Here is a 25,310-nt window from a genome sequence, read left to right on the forward strand (position 1 = left end):
AAAACCTTTGTTGTTTTCTGGGAGCAGCAGCAGTTCATCAGAAATTTGCCTCTGAGTTGTGGGCAGGACCACTGGTGCAGAGCAACCCCACCTCCCCTTCCCCTCTCCATTGCTGAGAGCTCCCTGTTTATAGGCTCTCCTGCTAGCTTACAGCCCCTCACACCCCCAACCTAACCTTACCGATGCAACAAAAATGGCAAGCAGATATGGAGTTGTTCAGTTGTACAGTTTTGAGCCGGCTCGCACAAGGAAAACAAAGACTCTCATGACAGTCCTTCATTTTTCATCAAAACGCTTGTATTTTGCTAAAACCTGTATTTTGTATTCAAATTTTAACGTTAACGTGTTTTGAGTTTTGCGATTTAAAGAGTCTAGTTCTGTAACCTTACAGTGTGGTTTGATTTGTCTGCATCAATCAGAGACCTGCAGGGGCTCAACATGTGACCAGTTTTCTTAAAAGGACAAAACCTTTCAGAGAAATGAGCCAAAGAATTCAAAAGTACAAACCATCTTTGGTTTCTGTTCTGTCCATGTCTAATGTAGGGAAATTGTCCAGTCCAGTGATTAGAAAATCTGAAGGGAGGCTCTTCTCAGTTTTTGTCTGTGTGCCGCTGATGTTCATCATCTTCAGCCTGAAGCAGAATCTCCTTTGCAGACTTTTGTGGCATGGAACCGTGCAGCTCTGCAATCTCAGTCGCTTAAGATTTCAAGGATCATTTTCATTAGAAGTTTCAGTGGAAACATTCAGGTTTTGCTCTTGAAATGGAATCTGATGATATTCATGTAGATACATGAAAGAAGAGAGAATGAGTCAAAGGGATTGAAATGTCAGAGACTTCACTGTAAAATAAATTAAAACTGCAATACTGAGATCCTCTTTCTTAATCTCAAGTGTTCTTTTGGTTCCCACCTTTCATATCACCAACAGAAAAAGAGCTTTCATTAACTGCTAACTCTGAAATTTCAATATTCTTGAACAATTAATACAGTCTGAATCCCATTATTCCTTGCCTTCTCACTCTCATGTTTCATATTGTGTTCCATCAAACTTTTATTTTATGTCAAAAACCTCCTTATTTAATATATATAATATCTTAAATGTGACACTTATATGTCAAACATATTTTTAATCTTAATGTTAATCTCTAAGACATATATTGAAATTAATATTAGTGTAAATCCACTTAAAATAAAATAAAGAGTCAATGTAATCGATTACTTACATTTTTACTTAGTTATCCATGTTTATTTTTTATGATTTAAACAATTATCATGCATCCGTATTCCCCAAAATATGTCATTGTCACATATTTTACTTCTTTCTGTTTCCTTCTTTCAATAATCCACAAATCATACAGTTGAATAATCTGTGTTTTACAAGTCAAATCACAAGTTTTTCTTTTTTTCTTTTTTTCAGGTGAACCCCATGTTTACGGCACCCGCTCCTCCTGCTCCAGTCCACCCCGGTGCCCCTGGATCCTCTTTGCCCTTGACCCCTTCCTTTTACCCTCCGGCCTTGCCCATCTCCAGCCCAAAGCAGCTGGCGGTGAGGACACGGTCCGTTGGCACCAACACTCAGGATGGCGGTGTCTCCGGGGTGTCAGAGGGAGAGCCCCCCTGCATCGGGCCATGTCAGCCCGGCACCAGCGTTAACCTGGAGGGCATCGTCTGGCACGAGACAGAGGAAGGTAAGGTCCAGAAGAATTTATGAAAGAATTTGCTGTTCTGAGCAGTAAATTATTGGCTTTGAGCTTCAGAATTGATGATGTGAGCTTGACTGTGGATGTTTGTTGTGAACTTTATAGTCATGCTGTCAGTTGGAGAAATATAGGACATGTTGGCACTTTGATCAGGCTTCTACAAAATCTCATTCTTCTGTTCACATCCTGGAGGATCCTGACAGTGGATTTTGCTGCTGTGTATTGGAACATCTTTCTTCTCATATCAGTCAAATAGTAGTTTTTCCATCCAGGAATCAGAATCAGAGGGCGAAAACTGGTGGAAATCTCATCTTTAGCAGAGCTCCGATCCCCAAATTTCAACAGGGAACAAACAAAGAAAAAGAAAGAAAAGAAAAAACCTACATTACAAATACAGAGCAAATTATCTGTGTGTAAAATGAATATAAAATCCTGTCGGGCGGTTTTATGCGGGTTTGCATAGATTAGTTATACAGTTTTATTGCCACAGGAAGGAAGGACCCTCTGTGGCTCTCAGTCCTTGGTAAGGGGAGTCCTATGCTACGTTCACACGGGCGTGTGACGTGCTGAATGCTGGTTCTTGATGCCGTTTAGCATATGATCATCTGTCACTATCCAATACTAGAGCATGTACTCCAGGGCTCCAGACTGCGAGCAATTGGTCGCATTTTGCGACCAAAATTTGAGAGTGTGCGACTGAATTTTACATCCAGTCGCACATGTGCGACCAGTAAATTTGCCTCCCCCACCCTTCGTATTTTTTATACATCAAACGTGGAAGGGGCACGTCAATGATCAATGAAATAATCAATGAGACGCAAGCCGCCACACGGACGCAGGCAGACACACACACTCGCGCACATACTCATGAAACGCGAGCACGTACACTCTCGCATGATACCTGTCTGTGAGGCAGCCACTGCGTGTGAGAAGAATAGGGAAAGCCACTGTGAGTGGCTAAAATGCGTGGAGGGGGAGGGGCCTAGAGATAATCGAGCGCACGTAAACATCTGTGGGAAGGAAACTGAGACAAATATCACAACCTGATATGTGCGTCTGAGCTATGGGTAAGCGAACTATTGATTCGTTCTTCCGACCTGCGGCTAGTGTACCAGTGCCAGAGTGTACAGCAGGGGTCTCAAACTCACGGCCGCAGGCTATTTGCGGCCCCCAAGATGATATTTTGCGGTCCCCGCCTTAATATGAAGGTTTAATGTTACTGCAGCCCGCCAGTTTGTATGAATGACACTTTTTCATCGTCGTGCACGGAGCTGACCAACCAATCACAGTGGGGTATATGACTCTTGGGGGGCGTGACAATGACAGGGTTTGAAAGCAGGAAACCTGACAGCCCCCTCCCTCCCCGGGCCACATTAAGAAGTTCCTTACTTTCCTTTTGAACGTATTTATTCGCTCGTAATTTTCTAAATACATGCAGTCCGTGCTGAACTTTTCTCTGGGCCGCACAGACCCGGAGGAAGGTTTAGGTTTTGGTTACGGCGGCGCATCAAACGGGTTACGGCAGCACACCGACCGCTCCCGTCCCGCGGGAGTCGGGTCAGCTGAGGAGAATAAATGTCCCACACCTACATGCGTGACAGCTAACGGGGCTTGAACTTTAAACACGTGCGAGCAAAAACAACATTAGTTTTAGACTCACTGAAAATACGTGGGGAAAATGCAACGATAGACGTGTTTGAGATGAACCGGCACCTCGCCTGGATCGTTGGGGACACCAGGCGGGGGGGCTGAGAGATGAAAGCGAATCTGCAGCAAGACTGAAGGACAGCAGTTGGAGTTGTCCTTAACATTCAATTTAATTTTAATATTATTCTCCCCCTTAGCATGATCTGTGTTATTATATATTTTATGATTATTTTAATGTTTTGTGATGTATGTAGCCTTTTTTAATGAATTGGTATTTTAAATTATTTTAATTAATCACTCCACTACAAAAACCATCAGGACACATGTCCCATAATGCATTGTTTTGTAGTCTCTAGTTTCCAGCTGTGTCCGGGTAGGTTTGCCCCTTGCTCCCACCCCTTTCTCGCGATATTTTTGTGATGATTGACAGTTAATGTTGCAGCAAAAACAAAAATATATGTCACACACCAGGTGATCTGCGCAGCGTTGAGTCCACCTGGGTGATCTCAAACACGCTTGTTGTGCATCTTGGCTGCACCTATTTGGGGTCACAAAGATAAATTTCCATCCGTTTTCTTTACTTATTTGTACCGTCATGACAGCGATGGTGCTGTCAGTTTACCTTCTTGTTGCATCTTCAAAAGTGCAGAATAAAATGTGACACTGCATTTGAAACAGCACATTGTAATTTCTGCATCTATTATTAAAGTATTTATTAGTAATACAGTGGAAATTTGTAGATTTGGTTAGAATGTTGATTTACGGTATGCGCCCCTAAATTTTCTGGTTGCGCCCCTAAATTTTTCAGTTAGGGGCCACTGTGCTCCTAGTGAAAAAAGTTAGTCTGGAGCCCTGTACTCACAGTCGGAAGAGGCTTGGCTTTTTCTGTCACAGCTCTATTCTGATATGTGAAACCCTTTGGTCTCATGTAATTTAATGTGATGTAATTTAATGTGATGTAATTTAATGTGATGTAATTTAAGCCGGGCACAGACAGCAATTACTGATTTCTTCTCCATGATCAATTTTCAAACCGTTTGCACTTCCATGTTTTAAAAAGAGGTGCCATCCATTCATCAATACCAAATCTGAGTCCCTGATTGGTCAAAGGTCAACCTGGTTTAACTTTCAACGTTCAATGGTTGCGCCTTTTGACCCCAGAAATGATCTTGAAAATGTGTATAGCTACGCGTGAATGTGAGAATTTTAAACCTCAGTCTGTTTGAGTCTGAGACCCTCAGTCTGCTGCCCCAAGCCATCACAGCAAATGAGAAGAGGCTAGAGACCTCAGACTCATAAAACATCCTCATCATGGGTCCACAGATGTTAAACGACCTGAGCCTCCTCAGGAAGCAGAGCTGGCTCTGACATTTTTTAGAGAGAGCATCAGTATTCAGACCCAGTTCCGTTTGTTGTCAATACGGACTCCCAGGTACCTGTAGTACTCCACTCTGTCCTCATTGACCCCCTGGATGGAAACAGGGGTCACAGGAGACTTGGTCTGCTTTAGGTCCACCGCCACTTTCTTTGTTTTTATGATGTTGAGCTGCAGGTGCTTCAGCTCGCACCATGATGCAAACTCACCAATAACACTCCAGGACTCCGACTCCTCCTCTTGGTTGATACATCTAACTAAAGCAGAGTCGTCCGGAACTGCTGCAGATGACAGGACTCAGACCGGTAGCCAATGTTTGTGGTGTAAAGGGGGAAGAGGAAGGGACAGAGGACGGTTCCTTGAGATGCCCCAGTGTCCTGTGCCCCTCTGTCATACTGCGGCCTTCCTACTACCTCAGCAATCCAGAACACAAGAGGAGCACCAGGCTGCATCTCGTTCAGCTTCTCATCCGACTAAGCCGGGCTGATGGTGATCCAGCTGTGTTTTCTTTGTATACACATCTCTACCTGAGCTTTGCTGGACCTGGAAGTGAAAAACTTGAAAAAAAGTCTTCATAAATGGCTAAATCTGAAGAAAAACTATGTTTCTTTTTTTTCAAACTTTACTCTGACGGACATAAATTGACACAATTGGACACATGTAAACACTGACTGACAGGCCTGCGCTGATCCTTTGGTTCATTGACATGACTAAGACCTTAAATTCTGGTGTCAGCTCTGTCAGAACATTTCTCACTGCTCTGTTGTGTGCATGTCTGCTCCCTCGTTTCTGTGTCAGGTCTATTGAAGTAGTTTTTGCCTTTAAGGCACAAAAGCTCATTTAGGAGTTGAAAGCTATGCTGGGACATCTCTGTTGTCGTATTCCTCTCAACTGAGTTCAAGCTGAAAGATTACACATGAAATTATGTTTTTTTGTGTTGTGCTGAAGTGAGTAAGGATGAGAATAAAGGCTAGAAGGAGAAATTTCTGGAGCTTTCTGTGCAGTCAGAATGGGCTTAGCTGGCGTCAGACGAGGATAAAAGACCATTTTTGACGTCTCTGTGAAATCTCAGCTGCAGAATTTTCTTACTTTACTTTGACAGAAGACTTCATGAGTGAAAAAAAACCTCTTTGAGCTGGAACTTCCTCCATTGCTGCTGATATTATTTCTTGTCCAAAGTCTTCCAACTGATGAGTAGATACATTTTCTTCAAACTTTAGAAAAGTAAAAGTTGCATCAGTCTGGTGAAACTTTGCAGTAAATCCGATGTTTCTGTCCGTTACATTGAACTGTCTATTGATTTGCTGGTTGAAAAAAAAATCCAGTTTGTTCAAGAGTCTCAAAAAGATTTTGGACCAGAGCCACATTGAACTTTCAGCTACAGGATCTGTTTTCCTTTTTTCTGTTGAGTATTTTATGTGTCTGGCTCATTATAAAGGTCCCTGCTGTTAAACAAAACGTGTTTTTCAAATGTCCAAACTTTGTAACATATTTTCCAAATAAAATCACGGTAAGTCTGACTTTTGTCATATTTTCAATGGCATGATAAACATTGCTAGCAGAACTTGAATCAAGCTCCACTGTCTCATTTGAACCATTTGAAGCTCATTTTTAATTTAAATCTTTTAAACCAGTGTCATCAGAGAACACGATGGCCAGAAGTTCCTTTTCTATCTGCCCATAGTTTCTTCACTGTGTCTGTGCTCCAGAATTTAGATTCAAGGTCTCTAAGGTGTATTGATAGTGCACCTGGATGCTTGGTTCTGTTCTCAATTACATCGGCTTCTAGCAATCATCTTTAGTCGGTGAGGTTTTCCCAACTAACTTCAGGCATGTTCCTGTGGTTTCTGTGCTCTGAAGGGCTTCTTTTTCTCATCTCTTGTGCCACAGTTGTTTGTTTTTTCCATTCCTTGTTGGTGTTTAGGCTTTAAAGAGCGACTCTGATGAAAATAATGTTTTTGGTGCTTTTAACTTGTTCTTGTGGCATCTTTTCATGATGGAGGACACAAAGAAAAATCTGATTAAAACTGCATTTCTGAGTGTCTTTTCATTCAAATTGTGCATCGGGGGAGAAAAAAAAAGAAAGCCTGTAGTGGTGATGTAAGGTGAAACAGTCCATGGGCTACAAGCACCCTGCTCCGCTTCATTCTGATGCATCCACTTGCCGATGACTAGATCTATGAACGTCTTTGTTTTCCTCGCCTGAGCTGGAATCTGGATCTTACAGTTTTTCTCAGTCGCTTTAGTACAATTCTCAGATCAGAATGAAATCGTAATTAAAAAACCCATGGGAACACTTTAAAATAGTTTAAAAGGTGCTCAGAGAGTGACTATAATGCCTTAGTCATAACTGCCCTTATGGGTGAATACAGTCTGCTACAATACATGCAAAGAATGGACAAAAGTATAAAGAGCACACACGAAATTTTAAGATGGGGTAAGTAGGGGTGTGGTAGGTGGGATGTAGGCATGTCATATGGCCTTTTCATTTCTCAACCCCACCAAAACCTGCAAGTGGTGTTAAAGTGGTGTTAAAGTGATAAGTTTGCGCTCCTTGTGTGCAATCTGACTGCTAGAAATTGAGAAATTAGACAATCATCGTGCAAACATCCTAAGGACATACTACAGGCACTTAAGTAGCACATCCACACCCCATGTGTGCAGCCTCTGCACACGCTCAGTAAGGAGCCAATACATGCTACCTTACTAACAACTAACACAACGTGCAACTTGCATTATCTTTCCCTTTATGGTACACGTACCACATGCACAACAATGGTACGTTCCATTTTCATGACGTCCCTTAAGGTGCCCGTATAAGCCTCAAGGGAGCTGCAGGACACACCTGCAGTCTCCTCTCATGATGACCCTCCACAGTCCCGGAAGACCCAAAAACCAGCAGCACCCATACGGCTCAACCCTTATACAGGTGCATGAGACTAAGGCATAGGTGCCAGATTCTGATCTCTATCCAGCTTTTCTTTAAGACAGTGATCATTCATGCTGAATACAATTCAGTCCCTGAGCATGTAGCTTTCTACTGTGCAAACGCTCTAAAAAAAATTTCTGTGACAGACAGTGCATTTAAAACGTATGTTCAACTATTGTTGCTGGTATTTCACATTCATCCTGTAGGAATTTGTGTTGTAAATTTCTAGAGCATCCTCGCCCAAAACACGCATGGTACTGTTTGGTACTGTTTTCTACACATCCGAGCGTAGCAGCCTGTTTAGCGTCTAGCAGTTAGCTTTAACATTTATGTCAAACGACTCCAGCAAACAGAGAAATGGGCCGTCTTCAGACACCATGCAGTAGGAACAGGAAAATCATCTTAACACTTTGATCATCCTGATGTTGAGCAGACGAGATAAGAAAAGCCACATTATCACCTGTCTTGACTTTTGATCCGGGTCTGTCAGTCTGTTCTTTTATGAGTTGCAAACAAGGTTGGGTGTTATTGTAAATATGCTAATGCCAATAACTTGTTGCGGTGTCTGACTGTTTTTTTTTAACTTGTTACTGACAAGGTTGAGAGTTAGCAATGTTGTTTTAGGTGTTATCAGTCTGTTTATTCTATATGTTGCAGACAAGGTTGGGAGTTAAATACGCAAACACGACCAATATATAGCATGCTGTAAACAAGTGCTAGTGTTACTGCGAAGTCTGTCTGACTGACGGACTTATATCTGACTCTTGTCTTGCCTTAGTCGCCTTATAGATCAGTGCGCTTTATCTATTCCATTCGTTTAAAAATAAACTATTAATTGACAGTGTGTCTTATAATCCGATGTATGTAACATTTAATGAACGCACAAAACGAATTTACGTTCCATTTGCAAGACCCACCTGCGCTCCCTTTACGCCGAACCTGTACGGATCAATCCCCCCCTACAGGGTGTATGTGACTGAGACTTAAACAGCTGAGGTGCAGCTCTCCAGGATCAAGCATCAGCCAAACTAAAAACATCTTTGTTTCGTTTCCGCTCTGCTTCTGTAGAGCGTCTGCAGAAGATGTAGACCAAGATGAGCAGCGTCTCCATCCCAGCTTCAGTCCATCATTGTCTTTGTGTTAGCGTTTCACTTTGTGTGTGGGGCTTCTTCAGCTCAGAGGAGTTTGTTTTAGGCCATGTCTGCCAGAGTCTGACCCCCACTTTTAATGCTAATGCTTGTTTCATGGTCCTGCTCACGCAGAAAGATGTCTGTCGTCCTGCAGCTGCGTTCATCATTCTCATCACAAACCGTGAGTCACTCTGAAGGAGGAAGACAGCAGCTGCTGTGAGCAAAGAAGCAGAGCTGTGAGCATCAACATAGGCAGTCGCAGAAACATCAACACACCAGATTTATGTTAAGTGACTTCTTCCTCCTTCTGTCTCCAGCTGTTTTTATATGCGAGGCGAGTGTTGATGTTGCTGCTCCTTACGTAATTCTTCTAAAAAAACATCTACTTTCTAAAAAAATGTTCGTGCATTTCTTAGTAAAATATCTTTACTTGAAAACATTAATCAATTAAATGCATAAATGAAATATATCTTAATTGTTTTTATATTTGCCATGCAAAAAATTTGACTTTTGGTGTTAAATGTCTCTAAATCACGCTAGTCATAGTGCATTTCTGGTGTTAATCTCAAAAGACACCTTTATGGGATGTAAAAGTGTGACATTGCTTTCGCTGTGACACTTTTCCTGAAGATTAATGCCCTCCCCAAAGGTCAGAGCTCATAGCCTTAGTATGAGTTTATTTATGTCTCAATAAAATAAACAATATTTCACGACTCTGCTCTGATCAGCATGGTTGCCATGGTAATTGTAGGCAGTAGATGAGGTCTGATCTTAGGATACTAAAGTGTGCAGCTGAGTCTATTGTGTACGAAAAGCCGTAAAGTCAAAAATAACAACCCCATATCATCATTCCTCCACTGCCATGTCTCACTGTCAGGAAGATGAAATGCTGTTTGGTTACATTTGCCACCAGGGTTTTTAAAAAAGAGTTTACTGATGTAAAACAAGGGACACTGCACAAAAGAGCAATAATCACATGAAATGTAAAACGACATGTTGTGCCTGGTTTGAGCAAAATTGCGAACTGTACTTCCTACAAAAGTAAGAATAGGAAACCAAGAAACTAATAAAAACAAAAGCAAATAAAATGAAAAACGATAAAAATACTAATAATAAACGATAGAATAAAAAAAAATAACAATCTTAATAAATAAAATAAATAATAAAAGACGCTTGTTGTGTTGATATTTCTTTAAGATCTACTAAAGTCTGCTTTTTTTAATGGCTCATTTAATGCTCACGTTGCCTTTCCTTAAATGCAGAAACCTCTGGGTTTTATAATGTTCATTTTTTTTCTCTTTGTTACTTCACCCACTCGCCATAGAAGCTAGTTTCCAAAATCTAGAAAAAATTGCCACTAAAATGACAGATGATTTTGTGAAGCGGTCTGCACTGTCAGCTTTCCACAAAAGCAGGCTCTCCATCATAACTGAGGGGAGTGAGCGCAGCAGAAAAATGCTCAGACTGAGTGACAGCTCTGACTCTCTGCGGAGGAAAGGTGAAGGATAGAGGGGGAACATAAACAAAAATAAATTCATTAAAAAACACCAGATGGCCTGATGTAAGAGAGAAGAGGGAAAAAGAAAGAGAAAACCATGAGAACGGCAGTGAAGGATGCTGCCGATGAGGAATGGAAATGCAGAGGGAGGAAGATGGAGGCAGATTTCATCACTGATGCATGCGGAGTGACGCCTGATGTCAGAGTAGGGAAGACAGAAAGAAGGATCCAGACTGTTTTTCTTCCTGCTGCTCGAGGACAATTAGGAGGTGTAGCGATATGTGAAGCCCCCTCCTGGTGGCAGCGGAGGGATGCGAGGTGGGGAGACGCAGGCTGCATGTTAATCAGGCTGAATGCTAATTGGACAGACGGGAAGGAGAAGAAGAAGAGCTCCTGGCTGCAGGGGGCCGACTGATGAGTGCTAATCAGGCAGAGATGAGCTTCACTCTTAATTACATACAGACTGACTGACGAGTAAATTATGGAAAGTTATTTTAACTTTGTAAACACATCCAGTGAAGCAGGCGGTTTTTGGAGGATTTTTCTATTTCTATGAAGCAGCTTGATCAAACAGGGCTCTCACACACAAAAGAAATTCAAATTGCTTTACAGAGACACAAAAAGGCACCAAACCTACTATAAAATCAGTTAAAACAATGAATTAAGAGGAATGAAAAGTACATATATATATGTGTATGTGTGTGTGTATATATGGTGTGTGTGTGTGTATCAGAATCAGAAGTACTTTATTGATCCCAGTCGTGGGAAATTTGTGCGTTACAGCAGCATTGTAACCATAAAAGAAAGGCTGGAGGAGCAACAGTACTGCTGTCTACAAGAAGGCCTGCAGCAATCTCTACTTCCTTTAACGTGTGCAGCAAGATGCTGGAGATCTTCTGCCAGTCTGTGGTGGCCAGCACCTTGTTCCCCTCTGTGGTCTGCTATAGGGAAGCAGCAGCATCACAGTCAGTGACGCCAACAGACTGAAGAAGCTGATCAGGAAGGCGGGTTCTGTCATTGACTGCAAACTGGAAACATTGGAAGCAGTGGTGGAGAAGAGGTCACTAAACAAGATCTTATCCATCATGGACACTGTTGTCACAACAGTGGAGCTCCTTCTCTAGGAGTAAGATGCTAGTAAGATATTTATTAGCATTGGCAAATACCCAAAAGTGTTAATAAGATTCCTTAACATCTAAAGTCAGACCATTGTCTTCAAAGTCCATTTAACTTAACTGCTTATAAGCTTAACAAATGTATTAATTAACTTTGTTAACAGTTTATTAATTGTTTTGCAGCACCTCATCTAAAGTGAGGAAGGTTTTTACCACAAACAACCAAAAAGCATAAAGCCTGTACAAAGAACTTTATATATGGATGGATGAAACAACTTATGGTTAAGTTGATAAAACAATGAATGGATGGATGGTTAAAAAAAAGGATGCATGATGGATGCTCAATGGATGGATGGATGGATTAGGTTTGAAATGTTGAAATGTTGTGTTGAAATAAATTAAATGCATTTTTTCCTTTTTCTTGTGTATCAATAACAAAGTTTATTGATAAGTTTACTTAAATGACAAACTATAGAAAATAAATGGTTAGAAGTAGAGCACAGAGGTCAACCTGCGATTGGAAGATCCCAGGTTCAGTTCCCGCCTTGCCCGCCAATGTGTCAAAGTGTCCGTGGGCAAAACACTGACCCGCACTTTGCTCCTGGTGGTTGTAGGTTGGCGCCAGTGTTAGACAGCAGATCATTGTGTTACTGTGTGCTTATGGGTAAATGAAGATGTGACTGTAAAGGGCTTTGGGCCTTCTAGGAAGATAATAAAAACATATTGAATTATATGCCTTTTATCATTTTTGATTCTATTTTTTCTGGGTAAAATCACATTTCTTAATTAAGTGTTATTGCAGAAACAATTAACTTCTTCTGAAGTACTTTTTTATTGAGTTGTTATATCTGCAGGATCAAAAGACTGTGAATCTTCTGTGTGTGTTTTTTAGGGGATGAAACGTGAAGCTGAATTGAAACCAGAATTGAAACCAGGCTGGAAGCTAGGCTTCATCTTGGTTTTGGACATTTGTGAAGCTTGGAATATTTGGGTTGAGGTCAATGTTAACATTTATCTCCTTTCTGCTTAGACCTGAATGTTTATTGGTTAATGTTTTAGTTTTTGTTTTTTAATGTTCAAAATTTAATAAATTACAATGTGAAACCTTTTGTTTGTTTTGCCTCCACCTTCACAACATCTGGGCGTCACGGAAACCCCAGAAGTGTCTGTTTTTCTTGTGTCTTTTTTTTCTATAATGCTTCAATAGAGACCCCTAAAGGGTCAGGATACTCCAGTATGCGGAAATAATTCAAGTGTGCTACTTCCAATCCTTAAACGCCAAAGGAAGGACGTCAAAAGGTTCACTGCTTTTTAATTTATTTGTTTGGAGATTAACTTTGTTGTGGATTGATGACTACAAGCAACGTGAAATAAACTTAAAGCTTAATTAACTTTTTAAAGAGGGATTTTGCAGGATTGAGCTGCAATAGTGAAATCTTTACATTTCATCAAATAGAAATGTTTATTGCGGTGTTTCAACACGTGGATCTCAGCTGTTATTTGTGTTCTGCGATACCACCCTCCCCATCAGACTACATTAACCAGCTCTGTGTGTGAGCGGCAGTCGCAACTCATTTAAAAGCTGTTCTGTGTCCAGAATTTCATTAACTTGGCTTTGCCAAGAGCACGTCACAAAACAGAGGTTAATTGTTTTCAAATGTCAGTTAGAGGACACCAGGAGAAGAAGATGTTCACTCATTGTGGCTGAAGGCCCTAAATATCCAGAGTTTTATTCCAGAGAAACTTGAAAAGCAGGCGTTAGTGGAAGCCTGAGCCAATCTGGGCCCTTCCCAAACAAAGCAAACTAGAATCATTTTAGACAATCAGATTAGAGTTTGGACTGAAGTTTGAGATGAAGGCTGGTGATGCCGTTGCCTCAGAGGAATTTAGTGGCGTCTACCTTTCTTTGATATATTTTACAGTTAGTCGTTTTTTAAGAAATATTTTTAATAAGTCGTACATCTATAGAATTATACCATGAAAAGTGTGGTTGGAGCTGATAAGCTTAGGTGTGGGTCTGCCCACAGGAGGATCAAGTTACTCAGCCTTTGTACTGGAGCCTGACTGGATCAGGCTTTGATTTTTCATCTCCATTTCCCACAAGCCCTTATGTCTATCCTCCCCCTGGGTGGGTTTTAAGGGGACATTTGGTCACCTTGGAATTGCTCCAGTCTATCCCCCAATGTGATGTTCAGATCCCAATGGTTTCCTCAGCCTAGTTTCTATCTGGTGTGGGACCAGAATATAGGAATGCAGGGCTCCTCTGGGCCCTAAATGAGGGAACTGGCCTTGGTGAATAATTGCCATTATTTACCTAAAATTTGGATAGGTGACTGCTTGTTGCTCAGGCTCCACATCCTGTGGGAGGGGGTGGAATTGCACCAAGTATCACATTCTTTCTCACAGTACCACATTTAACTGTCAAGCAGGCATCGAGTCCTATTTTGTAGAGTCTTTGGTGTGACTCGGAATGGGTTTGAGCTCACAACCTTCCACTCTCAGATCTATCATAAGGCTAAAATTGTCATGAATCTCGGAGAGTGGCGAACCCAGGCGCTGGAACCCAGAAATACAAAAAGTGGCGGGTAAGAAATGATTTATTTCTTTCCAGGAACTTTTGAATTTTGTGGTGGCGGAGGTCCGAACAGGACAGAGGCTTGTGGCGTGGCTGGAGCGTTTGGCTGTGGCGTGGCTGGAGCGTTTGGCTGTGGCGTGGCTGGAGCGCTTGGCTGTGGCGTGGCTGGAGCGCTTGGCTGTGGCGTGGCTGGAGCGCTTGGCTGTGGCGTGGCTGGAGCGCTTGGCTGTGGCGTGGCTGGAGGTGTTAAGCGCGGTCAGCATAAGCCAAGAGATCTTCTACTTCTCAGAGAGCTTGATGGATGATCCAACTGGCGTCACTCGTGGGATGATTCTCCTGAGGTTAGACAGCAGAATTAATACAAGGCAAACTTGACTTGACTTGACTTTAACATGAACATGAATAAGACTAGACCAGGCATAGTCACCATAAGGGGTAACGAACTGGCGTTGAATGATTGAGTTGAGTCTCCTTAAGAGCAGAGGAGGTTGATGAGCTGAGTGACGACAGCTGGTGGAAATCAGGAGCAGAGTGGAGAGGAGCTGGAGGGGGGGGGGGGAGATCTGACAGATGCCTCATGACAAAAATTGGTCATTTGTGAATGTAGGTGGAGAGATTAAGAAAAGTTGTGGTTTTCAAGTGAAATATTCACAGAAGAACCACAATAAAACCGTGGAAAAAGTATGAATAAACCACGCAAAGAACACGTACACTAATGTGGAATATGAACAGTGCGTGATTATTGTGCTTTTTTTTTGGCAATTTATTAGTGATTTGTGCATGATGTGTATATGTGATATAAAATATATACATTGGTGGTACATACGTGAAAAGTCCGTTAGACATATGTGAAACGGACCTGGAAAGACACAGATATGCATCTCGCAAAAATGACGCACAAGTGCACAAGATTTACACAATGGTTGTGTATAAATTACTTCAAACATGCCAAAACTGCGTAATTCTCAAGCAACAAAAATTTTGAACAGCTCAAAACCGAATTCACGTAAAGACCCGTCGGCCGAAACCCTCAACAGACATTTGCTCACATTAACGAATGGCGAACGCAATAAACTTTTTTTATGAATTATATATATCACACATGTGTAACGAAAAGACAGAAATCTGTGAAAAATGAGTAAAATGGACCAAGTGGTTGTGTGACACAGCCTCTAAGTATTTTACTGTCATGTTCTCTCTTTGTTTTGGTGTTTATTTTTTTCTTTCTCTGTCTGTACCCCTATTGTTCTTTTTCTGCACCAACCTTACTCTCATCCTATCCTCTATCATGAACCTCGGAATGACTACTACAGTCTCACAAAAAACCCGCATAAGCAGGGCTTCAGAAACCAACACCTTTACCATCTCAAAGAGAGTCTATTGAACACTTTGTCTTACATTCGGCATATACATATGGCATCCAGTGTCTAACACTGTTTGGAGAGCAGTCTGACTTGTGAACAAGGATAATTGTTTTTTATTTTATCTGGATGTTATGGTTTTAGTAAATCCATCACTGGATCTTCTACCTGCTCCTTGTGTCTAACAGGTGTTCTGGTGGTGAACGTCACCTGGAGGAAGAGAACCTACGTGGGAACTCTGCTAGATTGCACCAAACATGACTGGGCGCCTCCAAGGTAACTTTCCTTTCTCCTGTCTCTTGCTGTATCACAAACACAAAAAGATTATCTAACACAGTGTTTTTCAACCTTTTCTGAGCCACGGCACACTTTAACCTTAAAAAAAATCCCGCGGCACACCAGCATCCAAAAATTAAAAAAAAAGGAGAAACTCATACTCTGTATTGATCTACAGCCCCTCCACAATCTCACATGCATTTTTGAGATAATTGTTGCAGAAAAAGCTGGAAACTGCAGCTGTTTTTTTCTAAAAGATGCAATAAAAGTTAAGTTAGAAGATTTAAAAACAGCTTGTGTGTTCCTTGGTTTCAAGACGTTTAACACCAGATCTCCTTTTGCGCTGTCACTCTCACAACCCAATGCATCATGGGAGATGTAGTGCATAAAACGGCCGGAGATCGCTTTTCGGAGCTTCATTGTTTTGTTCACTTGTTCCACGGTCTGATACCGGATTCTGTGGGAAGCTACACCGCTAAAGACGAGCTTTAGCTGCTATTTTTTTTAGAACTGAGCGACTTTACGAACTAAATCGGGACAAGGAAGTGAAGACTTTAACCACTTCTGATTGGTCAGACTGATGACATGTGATTACGCCTTCAAGAATGATTGGTGGAGACAGTTAAAGGGACGGGACGTTTCCAAAATACAGCCGAAGGTGCAGCTGAATCGCGGTACCTTATCAAAATGTCTTTAATAAAATAAAATAAACACAAAGAAAAAGTATTTTATGATCTTTTATATTCCTAACTCCTCAGTGTTTTATCAGGGCCTGTTTGGATGAACAGAGAGCTGAAATCATGGAGATGGTAATTGCTTTTAGATCAGTTAATGAGGGCAATTTCCCACGGCACACTTGACCATCTCTCACGGCACACTAGTGTGCCGCGGCACACTGGTTGAAAAACACTGATCTAACAGGACCAGATGATATCCAAGTACTGAGGAATCTCACAGCTTAAAGCTAAAAGTATTACCTCCACAGGTACTTCTTTCTGAACTGTCTTTAGACACAAAGTTTTTTTTTTTTAATAGAAATCTTTTTTCTCTATCCGTTAGCAATTCTCAGTTCACTGTTAGTTAAAGTCCCAATCTAAACATCTTTTGATCTATTTTCAAAGTGTTCTCAGTGGTCTTCTAATTAAAATTCTGCTGATTTTAGCAGAGAGAAAAAAATGTGTGTCGTTTTCCATGACAGTTTCTGCAGAGCAGCAGCAGAACATTCAAAATTCACCTATGCGTTGTGTACAGGACCGTTGATATAGAGTAAGCCTACCCTCATTTCCCATCATCCCTTTGTTGACACCCTCTCCCACGACCTTACAGCTCTTAACAACCAAGACCTAACATTAGCGGTGCAGCAAAAAAGGGCATAAATCTCAGAGATCCGGATGTACAGTTTGGAGCCAGATTCCAGCTGAGACGAGTGAAACTAAGATGTACATGGATCTAGCCATCTACAAGCAGATGCATCAGAATGGAATGGAGCAGGGAGCTTGTGGCCCGACCTCCATCATGAGAAAAATACAAGAAAATGTTAAAAACACCAGAAACACAATTTCTTTTGGAGTGGGTCTGCAAACCACATTATTTCAAACAACAAAGCAATGCTTGGGAACAGTGAACGATACCACCTCTATGTAGATGACATCTCTGTGACTTTTTACGGCTGGTCTTTATTCTTCAGACCAGAAGCATTTAATCCCAGCCGTGTCATGCTTGTTTATCACTGATCACTGCTTCATCTTCTGCTGATTATCTGATTCAGACGCATTCTATCAATGAGAAGAACAAGGAGCAGGAGCATCGGACCCCTCTGCTTGAGGCTGGTGAAATGAGCAGAAGCATGTAATTGATCCAGTCTTTTTTTGCTACCCATCCAAACAAATACCATATGCAAATGGGAGCCTATTCTAATTTTTTCCAAGATTCTGCTCTGCTTTTATCTTAGTTTGATCCACAAGTCAGAGCATTTTATCGTTGTGTTTAGCCTTTTACCGTAGGGCCCTTTTTACTTTGACGTGCTTTAAAGCCCTGAAATGATAAAAGCTGTAAATTGGCTCAGAGGTTGTCCTCTGCTGTTCAGTGATGAGCTGACACAAAAACACTCGCCTTCGCATTCCAGCTGTTCCACAAACGCTGAGAGCTTTTTGCAATCGCTGAGTGGAAAATGTGACGCTCCCTCCGCGCCCCGCTGAAACCTTTCAATTATTGCTCCCGATTGTAAATGATAGTTGTCATGGCAATTACAGCTTAATCTCAGAAAGTGAGGACTAAATTACTTTATTCATTTGCATGCTCTGTACTGTTGTGTCTGCCAACAAAATCTGAAGCTTCATTATGTGAATCAACAAAATAAAAGACATACCCTCTGATTATTTACCCTTTGGATAAAGGTTGAAACCAACATATTACATTAAAAAAGAACGTTGTTTCAGCACATGTGATCTCAAAGTCTCTGCATAAAGACATGAAACAAAAAAGTGAAATGTCAAAGTAAATATTTCATTTTAAATCTGCACCACCTTCAGTCACACTCACCCGGCAGTAATAAAAAAATAAAAACATTTGCAAACATTGCAAGAAATGTCAGATACTTAAGATCAACCACAAGGGAAGAAAAACAGTCTGGGTTTGATGTGTTCTGCAGTCTGGTTCATTAAAAATCTGGTTAACACCCCAATCAGCCTCTCGAAGGTCAGAATTTATTCATTGACTATTGAACACCAAGCAGATCTGTGATAGAGTTGCAGTTAACACATTAAGAGGCCAGCTCCGGCGCAGGGCTGGAGGTCAGCTTTTAATGCAGGACTGTGGATAATTTCCTCATCACCGCAGACGCTTTTTGATATGTAGAACATGAGAGCATGAAAAAACAGAGTTAAGATGCGGGAGGCAGCAGTGAACACCATCAAAGGACTTTTTATGAAAGGCCTGGCAGGTGAATGCAAAATATGTCTGCGTAAGAGATAACTGACGGGTCTTCAGGTTTTTACTTTTATCATTTTCAAGAGCTGACTTTTCACAGTGGAAAATCACTGGTTATCACATCTCTATAAGTAGTTCCTGTGAAGTAATTCGAGTTCAGATGGGGAGATAGAGAACATTAAAAACCTTTCAAGAACTCCAAGATAAGATCTCTGCTTTTCATGTCTGATCCAGGGTCATGACTTTTCTACATTTAATATGCAATAAAAATGTTTAAGAAATTGTTATCAACTTCAGGCTAACTTTTACACAGCGCACGAACAAAGAGAAGCCCCCTTAGGTGATTAACCAAACAAGAAATACGTGAAGATGCTGGTCTTACCAGATGAGGAGATGAACAACACTTTTTCTTCAACAGTCACCTGCGACCACAACTCTCAGAGAGATCTGAATTTTGAGCAAACCGACCTTAAAATATGCATTGATAATGAAAACAACCTTCAAGACATCGACCCTGATCAATTCTTTTCAATTTGGACTGCAAATGTTACAGTATAGATGACTTTAAAACTCTGTTAACCCAGAAGAAAAGCTGTCAATTATTCACTTTAACAGCAGAAGCATGTATACCAACTTTGAAGACATCAAGGACTATCTACAAAATATGGGGCATTCCTTTGATATCATAACCATATCTGAAACTTGGTTCAGCCACGACAAGGACGCGGACTTTGAATTGGAAAACTACGAACTTAACTATGTGAACAGAGTAAACAAAAAAGGTGGAGGAGTCGCAATATATGTGAAAAAAAATATGAAGTTTACAGTAATTGATAAATTGTCTGTTGCAGTGGATGGAATACTGGAATGTCTTACTATTGAAATATATAACGATACAGGGAAAAATGTCATTATAAGCTGTGTTTATAGGTCGCCAGGGTCAAGCTTAGAAGTGTTCAGTGACTGGATGGAAAAGATGTTTACCTCTCTAAATAACAAAATATTATACATATTATACATCTGTTGAGACTTCAATATTGATCTGATAAACCCCAGCAAACATAAAGCAACCGACGACTTTATCAGCAGAATGAATGGAATGAGTTTCTGTCCAACCATAACAAGACCCAGCAGAATCACTACTCAAAGTGCTACTCTTATTGGTAACATATTAACAAATCACATAGAATACACTCATATGAGTAGACTAATGATATGTGACATAACTGGTCATTTACCAGTTTTTAAACTATTTGATATCAAGGTAAAGACAAAGAAAATTATAAAAGAACCAGTCTACAAAAGATTAAGAAACAAAAAAAAATGAAATCTCTTAATGACTTATCCAGACAAAACTGGAACTCTGTGTACAGACAGAAAGATGTGGATACCGCTTATGAATGCTTTTTAGAAATATTTACAATTTATAAATTTAAGAAAAAATTTGCCAAATGCCCTTGGTTAACTACTGGTCTACAAAATGCTTGTAAAAAGAAAAATTACCTCTATAAAAATTTTTAAAACAGAGGACAAGAGAAACTGAACAAAGATATGAGTCATATATATTAAAACTGAAATAACACGGCACAGTAAAAAAAGTGTACTTTAATAATCTACTGAATTAAAATAGAAACAACGTAAAGCCGGTTTGGGAAATATTAAACAACATCATTAAAAATGGGACAAAAAAAGCAAACATATCCAGAGTACTGATGAGAAGGGTCAAAGCTTTAACATCAATGAAGCAGCAAACGGTCTCAATAACTATTTTGTAAACGTGGGTCCAGAGTTGGCTGCGGAAATTCCAAAATGCAAAACTAGCAAAGACAATAATCCTCCCATCGAAAGAAACCCACACTCAATATTTCTCTCTGATGTGAACGAAAATGAGCTGATATCAATTGTAAATGAATTCAAGAGTAAAATTCAAAAGATTGTGACGATACAGATATGAAGGTGGTGAAAAAGGTCATTCATAGTATCTCTAAGCCTTTAACATACATATGGAACTTATCATTACAAACTAAGAAATTCCCAAACGAAATAAAAATTGCAAAAGTGATTCCTATCTATAAGAGTGGAGACAAACACCAATTTACAAACTATAGACCTGTTTCTCTGCTTCCACAATTCTCAAAGATTTTAGAAAAAATATTCAATGATAAATAAGTTTTATTCATTGAAAAACATAACATTATAAATGAAAACTAATATGGCTTTAGAGAAAACAGATCAACCTCATTGGCTATCATTGATGCTGTGGAGGAAATCACAAATGCTCAGGACAAAAAGAAATATGCAGCTGGAATTTTCATGACTTAAAAAAAAGCATTTGACTCTCAATCATGACATCCTACTTGACAAACTGGAAGTGTATGGGATAAGAGGAATAGCGCTAACTTGGGTCAAAAGCTGTTTAACGGGAAGAAAACAATTTGTCAAGATTGATGAATTTACATCAGAAACCAAAGAGATAAGTTGTGGTGTCCAACAAGGATCAATTCAATTCAAGAAAATGCATAAAGAAACCCTGATTTCATGATATGAAGATATGAGGATTTAAGGATCAACAGGTGTTTGAATAATACCAAATACATGTGTGAACTAGATTGTGTTGAAATAATCAAAGCTCTTTGAATTACAACCAATGAGTATTACATTGTAATGTGCATTAATTAATACTGAAAGGTTTTAATTACAATCAATAAGCTAATGATTTTGTTTACTTGATCTGCAATGTGTAACAATAATTAATGGTTTAACATGATCATGTGTTCTAATGATAATCAATGATTATTACATATCGGTACCGTAACTGTTTACTGAAATTGTGAATGAATGTTTTCTGAAGATGATCAATCATCAATAAGCACTGGATTTTGTTACTTGAAGAGAATCTTATTTGATCAGAACCGGACTTCAAAAACTGTAAAACTATCAAATGAATTACCTCAGCAGGGGTGGGATTATATAAGCTTTGTTCTTCCCACTCCTTTTCGAGCAATAAATCAAACTCTACCTAACTTTATTTAATTATCTGGTAACACTTTATATTAAGATTCCTTAACAAGCTTTGTTTACACATTAACAAGCATTATAAATGAATTTATAGGGTGTTAACACGCTAACGACCGACCGGTACAGAATCAAAGATGGGCGGGGCTTTTTTCGTCACCTGTGTGAAAGCAAAGTCTAAGAGGCCATTCAATTGGCTGAAAGTGAGCACGCCTGCTTTCCTGATGAGTTTGATTGACAGATTCATTAGCCAATGGTGACATTAGTTAACCTGCCCATCTTTGATTATGAATCGATGGGCAGGTTAGCGTGTTTGCTTTAGCATGGCTCCTGTAGGTTTATTGTCGTCGGTCTTCAAAAATGACTGGCTTGTGCAACTTTCTTGTGGACTTTGAAGCAAGGCAACAGTGGTTGAATGCAGTTGGCATTGAATGCAGAGGATTGTCTCCTGATGATGGGATTTGCAATGAATGTTTCACTCAGGATAGATGCTAATACTGTATCCTTATTAGCTATGATGCTAGTCATCCAAGACCAGTATATATGTTTTTAAAAAAAAAATATTTTTCTGAATTAAATTATTATATATCTTTTACAGAACGATTTGTGTATGTTTAGTCTGTTTTAATGTCGTAAAGTTCTTTTTACAATCTTTATGCTTTGTGGTTGTTTGTGCTAAAAAAACATCCACATTTTAGATGAGGTGCTGCAAAACAATAAACTATTAACAGAGTTAATTAATACATTTGTAAAGCTTATAAGCAGTTTAGTAATATGGATTTAGAAGACAATGGTCTGACTTTAGATGTTAATAAATCTTATTAACACTTTCAGGTATTTGCAAGACATCTATAATGCTAATAAATATCTTACTAGAACCCCAAACAATAATAATACTTCTTAATTTGTTAACAAAGGTTGTTAATAAATCTTATTAAGCTTATTAACACTGACACATTTGTTAGGCACCTATAATATCAGTAAATGCATCATTAGCATCTTGAAAACATCCTAATAATAATGCTTGTAAATGTGTTAACTAAGTAATTTAATGAACCTTATTAGAATTATTGTACTAATAAATGTCTTACTAACACCCTATAAATTCATTTATAATGCTTGTTAATGTGTTAACAAAGCTTGTTAAGAAATCTTAATATAAAGTGTTACCAATTATCTCTATATTTAATTAAGCAAATGTGATTCAAGTGACTTTTTTGTTTCGTTTTATTTTTTGTCTTTTTAAACTATGCATTTCAACAGTTTTGTAATGAGTTTGATAAATATGTGTAATTTCTTTATTGCTTTGACTACAATGCTTGAAACAAATCAAATCAAACCATACAGGTATATTTGCTGCAGCTCATTTTATAAACGGAGTGTCATGGCAACCGCCGCCACGCCCCGCAGCGGCTGCTCATCAGGGCTAACTCTCCTCACCTGCCCACGTCAGTATATATTGCGGTCGCACCGCTCCGTCCCTTGCCGGAACGGCTAAGTGTATTACTAGACCACCAGTCTGCTCTCACGCTCTGTATGCCAGTCTGCCGCTCGTCTGCAAATCGGGATCTCCGCTCCTCGCTCTCAAGTCTGAGTTGCTGGGTTTTCCTATCGTTACTACTCCTGCCGCTCGTGCTGAACCAAGCTTTCTCCTGAGTTGCTGTTACTGACTCACCTGTTGCTGGGACCACCTGTTCGTCATCGCCAAGCTCTGCCTCAAAACTCAGCCGTAAGACATCTCCTCTGCTCCTCTCTGTCACGGACTTCCTCATTCAGGAATTGGCGTCCCGCCCCCTTCCATGAACACTGGACTCTGCTCTGTCTGTTTCTCTCCCCTCACTCCTGGCCTCCCACCAGTCTGTCTCCACGCCCCCTGGTGTCAAGATTCTGCATAACATCCTGCCTGCTCTGGCCCCCTTTAAATAAACTAAAGATCTCGTACTCCTTGGGTCTGTCATCTTTTGTGGTTCTCAAGTCCTGGTTGTGACACGGAGAACAGTATGTGAAGTCAAACAGATTGAATTGTATGGTTTTAGTCCAGCCCGCCAGAGGGTTTAGTCTGGTCCACTCATGAGGAGTAAAAATGTTGGATGTTTTTTAAAAAAAAGGAAGTTTCTAGTCCATTCCTGTGATGAGTTATGATCTTTTAAACAAATAACCGAACTGCGCAATTCCGCCACTAGGGAGAGCAAAGGAAAAGCAAAACAGCTTATCTCTGCACGTGCCAAAAGCAGAACCTAACAGCTCTGTGTCTGGGTAAGACGCAGTTTGGTTCCCTGCGAGCCTCACCACTGTTACATTGCTATAAGAATGATTAGTAGTGGCACAATAATGACCAATATGTTGTCAAAAAGAAAAAAAGGTTGAAGTGTACTGCCGAGCTTTCCAGGAAAAATGGAAAGAGTTTTATTTGTTCACTAAGCTGAATGCAAAACCTGCATGTTTTGTATGTCATCAACAGGTCACAGTGCTCAAAGAATATAACATTCAGCACAGACTCACCGTAGAGAAAAGTTTCACCATTTGAAGGGGCAGTTAAGAAAAGAGAAGACGTACCAACTATTAGCTGGACTAAAAGAACAACCGTCTGCATTTACTGCAGCCGTGACGTCACTGATGGAACAGTTACAGACACCTTATTGCAGACAAGTTGGTGCAAACATCCAAACCATTTTTAGATGGTGAACTTGTTAAAAAATGCTGAAGGCTGCAGAAGTCTTGTGCCCCAAAAAGCAGTCGACCTTTGCCAACATGAGTCTGTCACGGATTAAGATTGCAGTTCCAACATCTTTGAGGAGACTTGGGCGGCCAAATTGAGAAATCCAGTCATTTATTGCATTTTCAGTCGCTATTGATGAAAGCATCAACATTACAGATACATACAACTGTGCATAGTTATTAAAGGTGTTGAAGAGACCGTCCCATTGGAGTTTCTTGAGTTAATGGACAATATTGGAGTGAACTGGTCACGTGATGTGGCAGTCTGGTCGCTGATGCCATCCCATCAAAGGTCAGGAAGAAGGCAGGTGTTGCCACAAAATTCAGGCAGCCAACCAGGAAAAGATTCTTGGACATTTCATTGTGTTTTGCACTCTTGAATGACAGTTAATGTGTTGCTGCGCGTGGTCTGAATCCGGATATTGATGGTCTGGTGAAGTTTCAGTTTCAAATTCTTGTTATGTTCACAAATATTTGCAAGTGTGATTTAGTTTTATTTTTTATTGATTTGCACATTAACATTTTAGGCAGCGTGTTTAATTTTTTTCGTAGCCTCTCTTGAGTTTATTATTGGGCTTGTTTCAGTATCAGATGAAAAATATTCAGTGTGTATAAACATGAATAAACCATTTTTTTTATTTGAGAGCCATTGGCCTCTGTGAATGAATGTGTAATAATAAATGAGTATGTCACCATGTTGATTGAGGAATTTTTTCCAACTGAGTTTAAAAAAAAATATATATACAGCAAAGCTGTTATTTAGCTTTATGTTACTGGTCAGGACCACTTAAGACGAGTTGAATGTGGCCCCTGAACCAAAATGAGTTTGACACCCCTGGTCTAGAAACACAGACAAAAGTGTTCTAACCTGGAAAGCAGGTTAGAAAACTTTCACATTGGCAAGTTTCATCCGCATCAAAGTTTATTTCCTTGCTTTGATTGGCAGCGGTTTAAGCTTACCTGAATTCTGGTTTGGACCAAACCCTGTTCCAATAAAGAACAAGGTTTTTGTTGACTGATAAATTAATGTGATGTGAATGCAG

The 25,310-nt window shown here is 40.0% G+C and overlaps 1 protein-coding gene and 1 long non-coding RNA gene across 10 annotated transcripts in view; one reads left to right on the forward strand and one right to left on the reverse strand.

The window, feature by feature from the left end:
* Positions 1-25,310, forward strand: part of znf608 (zinc finger protein 608) — an 86,960-nt gene that overhangs the window by 41,352 nt on the left and 20,298 nt on the right. For all 8 annotated transcript variants that reach the window (XR_002873900.1, XR_002290912.2, XR_002290911.2 and 5 more), the window contains exons 2-3: positions 1,418-1,688; positions 15,519-15,606. Coding sequence is in view for 3 of the 8 variants with exons in the window: in XM_011479675.3 (XP_011477977.3) it covers positions 1,418-1,688; positions 15,519-15,606 (359 nt within the window). In the remaining 5 variants the exon portion in view is untranslated. The remainder of the gene's footprint in view (positions 1-1,417; positions 1,689-15,518; positions 15,607-25,310) is intronic.
* On the reverse strand, positions 13,974-23,534 carry LOC110015659. Of its 2 annotated transcripts, XR_002873903.1 has the most exons (3): positions 23,225-23,534; positions 14,397-14,511; positions 13,974-14,305 (listed from the first exon to the last, which is right to left on the reverse strand). It is a non-coding gene; the product is annotated as an uncharacterized LOC110015659 (long non-coding RNA). The 2 variants fall into 2 exon arrangements; XR_002873902.1 differs by lacking the exon at positions 23,225-23,534 and having other exon boundaries at positions 14,397-15,510.

Source organism: Oryzias latipes, chromosome 9 (assembly GCF_002234675.1).
Source record: "Oryzias latipes chromosome 9, ASM223467v1".
NCBI lineage: Eukaryota > Metazoa > Chordata > Actinopteri > Beloniformes > Adrianichthyidae > Oryzias > Oryzias latipes.